The sequence below is a fragment of the Solanum stenotomum genome, chromosome 1 (assembly GCF_019186545.1).
Source record: "Solanum stenotomum isolate F172 chromosome 1, ASM1918654v1, whole genome shotgun sequence".
Classification (NCBI taxonomy): domain Eukaryota; kingdom Viridiplantae; phylum Streptophyta; class Magnoliopsida; order Solanales; family Solanaceae; genus Solanum; species Solanum stenotomum.
Genome location: NC_064282.1, coordinates 86,140,104 through 86,143,139, shown reverse-complemented (window position 1 = coordinate 86,143,139; position 3,036 = coordinate 86,140,104). Strand labels below are relative to the sequence as shown.

The following is a 3,036-nucleotide window of genomic DNA, read 5'->3' as shown; positions in this document are numbered from 1 at the left end:
GTCTTAACATTATAGGTTATTAGATAAATAACTTGTGAGGCTAAGATTTATACCATGACCACCCGCCATATCTTGTTAATTTCACTTCACTCTTTGTATTCAGGATTTTTGATTCACCTAATGATGATTCAAGCAATTCAAACACGACTTCTGAGTTCAAAAACAAACCTGATGGCTGGGAAACGACTTCAAAAACACAAGATGGGAATATATGGGAGATGTCACAAAGAGAAGAAGATATCTTAGTCCAAGAATTTGAACGCCGAATTGCATTCAACAAATTCCAGGTTTGTGGAGAAAATCCGATTTATAAATTAAAGCTTAGTTTCCAGACAACTTTCGTCTTCTTTGTACTTGGATTTACTGCACTCAAGCTGGGGGTCTTTCGAAAACAGCCTCTCTACCTCTACGAGGTAGTGGTAAGGTCTGCGTACACTCTACCCTCCCCAGACCCCACTTGTGGGATTCCACTGGGTATGATGTTGTTGTTGTTGTTGTTAAGCTTGGTTTCTGGACGAACTTGTTGTTAGATCTGCTGAATCAGTAATCTTTGGTTAGACATATGTCTTTTTCCCACAAGCATACTAGTATGCTTAGATCCTCCTTTTTTTCTTTCCCTTTTATCCGTTTCCCTTGATAAGAAAGGTATCAAAATCCTTTTAACTACACAGACCAAGTGGTGCAAGATTGTGCTACTTATAAACAAAAATAGCTAACTCGTCCAACCATTACAATAGTTGGACTGAAAGTGTATTTTTCTGTTGAACATCCAGGACTTGTCTTTGATGAAGACATTGAACCTGAAGGAGTGATAAAATTTCAGTCATTAGCCATCACTTCATAATATTTGTTTTTGGACAGGTCACTTTCAGTCTTTCACAACAGTTTATGAAATGAAAAAGAAGAACAAAAACCAAACAAGATAATAAGCTTACCATCTCCTCTACTAGGCGCTCCATTAGTTCTCGGGGCAAGGCATAAATTATTGTTCTATTAAAATCTTCTATTTTATAAAATATTGGAGGGCTACCAGAATGTTCTGCCTAATAGTTTCCCAGCAGCCTTTGATGTAGGCAAAATGAAAACTGTCTGATCTTTGGAGCCTCTTCCTCTTACATTGTAGAGCCAATACTGAATATCTATTTCAAAAAAAAATTGTAGAGCCAATACTGAATATTCATCTGAGATTGGCTTTTCTAGTCACTCAAGCTTTTTCTTGCGAAGGCATTGTGATACCTTTACGTTGTCGTATCTCAATGGATCTCTCTGCATAGAGGTTTCCATAAGTTGCACTACCACATTCCTCGGTCTATATTCCTTTAAGTACTACTTCCCTCTTATATGGATGTCACCAATGTGGCATGTCCTCTGAGCAGTGTACATTTAGGGGGGGAGAACTTTTGTTATAGTCTCCTGCCATTACTAGTGAAGTGAAGGCAAGTGCTCTCAACAAATCTTTTTGACCAAATATAGCTCTCCGAACTCCCTTCCTATTCATCTTCTTGGAGGTCCACATCTTTGGTGGTAATCAATCTCTTTGAGCTAGTCATTTCTGATAGCTAGTCTACGCTCTATTTTCGATCCTGGCTTTACATCGTTCTCCGAGTATGTTTACTCACTTTACCTTGCCTTGTAATCCTAGTATATTATTGATCAATAAAATCGGTAGTTGGTGGATACCTTGGTCAGTAGTATGATGGCTTGGCACCTTCTTTTTTCACGAATCTTCACTATTCCCATGAGGTAGTGGTAAGGTCTGCCTACATTCTACCCTCCCCTGTCCTCACTTGTGGGATTTCACGGGGTATATTGTTGTTGCTTCACTCTCGAACAATACAAGCTTGAAGAGATACTTTTTCCAATTTCATGTCCTCTAAGCCCAGTTCCATCACATCCTTGGCAGTTGCACAATTCTAGGATTTTATGGTACTTGAATGGTGACTTGTGAGTTACGTAGACAGGAAAATAGCTACATGTTTCTCTTATGTTTGATGGACCTCATTTTGAATTATCTTCTGCCTATCACCCAAAGGGGTGGTGGTCAATGAAGTGGATTGAGAACCATGAGGTCTCAAGTTCAAATTCTAGCAGAGGCAAAATGGCAAAATTCCAGGTGATTTCTTCTCATCCGTCCAAACCTTGGTGGAGAGAGTTATCTGGTACATGGACTACTGGTGGGAGGTAGCAGGTGCCCCTAGAATTAGTGGAGAAGCTTGCAAGCTAGCACTACGGTTGTAAAAAAGAATAAATCTTTTGACTATACTTGACAGTTTTCTAAAGAATATTTGTATATTTTAATGTGTTTTCATTTTAACATGACTAACTATTCCTCTGTGATTCTGTTTGCTAATGGATATTAGTCTGATTTATAAGGCGCTGACATTGGATAGTGGAACATTGTGATATATTGTTTGCTCTTAGTTCTAATGCAACATAAATGTTGATTATGCAGATCGCCAGTTTTATTAAAACTCATATATTTAGTCGGAGGAGGCCTATAGATGGTTGGAAGTATATGATAGAGGAGATCGGTCCAAATGCCAGAAAAGGGAAGGGTAGTGTTTCAAGGTTACCTAGTATAGCAGATGCATCAACTCGACCTTTCAGGGAGGAAGAAACATCGTCAAACACTACTTTCCCCTCTAATCGAGGGAGGACTGAAAGGAGGTAGCATTTTGTAAATTCTTTTTCTTAGAACAGAGTGACATTGCCAAATCTGGGTATGCATGCTGTAAAATTAGTATTGAACTTGTAAGTTCTATTGAATTTACAGAATTTTCCATAGGCCCTATTGGAAATTATTTTCTTTTCCATCTTGATAAGTTTTATTGTATTTACATCACTAACCAGAGGTCTTTGGTTCGAGCCCTATGTATGGAGAAAATCATGTTGGGAGCGCCACCTCCGAATGGACCTTGCAGTGTGCATTTTGGATTTAGTTGGGGTTCCAATGCGGGTTCCGGATACCAGGTGGGAAACTAAAAAAAAAAGACAATGTGCCTTTTTATGTTCGGGATAATCACACTGTCCATTGTT

The 3,036-nt window shown here is 38.8% G+C and overlaps 1 protein-coding gene across 1 annotated transcript in view; it reads left to right on the top strand.

Moving 5' to 3' along the window:
• The window catches only part of LOC125864301 (protein GAMETE CELL DEFECTIVE 1, mitochondrial-like), a 7,142-nt gene extending 4,355 nt beyond the window's left edge, over positions 1 to 2,787 (top strand). The window contains exons 2-3 of the mRNA XM_049544221.1: positions 104 to 287; positions 2,453 to 2,787. Of these exons, the coding sequence (XP_049400178.1) occupies positions 104 to 287; positions 2,453 to 2,671 (403 nt within the window). The 3' untranslated portion in view covers positions 2,672 to 2,787. The remainder of the gene's footprint in view (positions 1 to 103; positions 288 to 2,452) is intronic.
• The last annotated feature ends 249 nt before the right edge of the window (positions 2,788 to 3,036 follow it).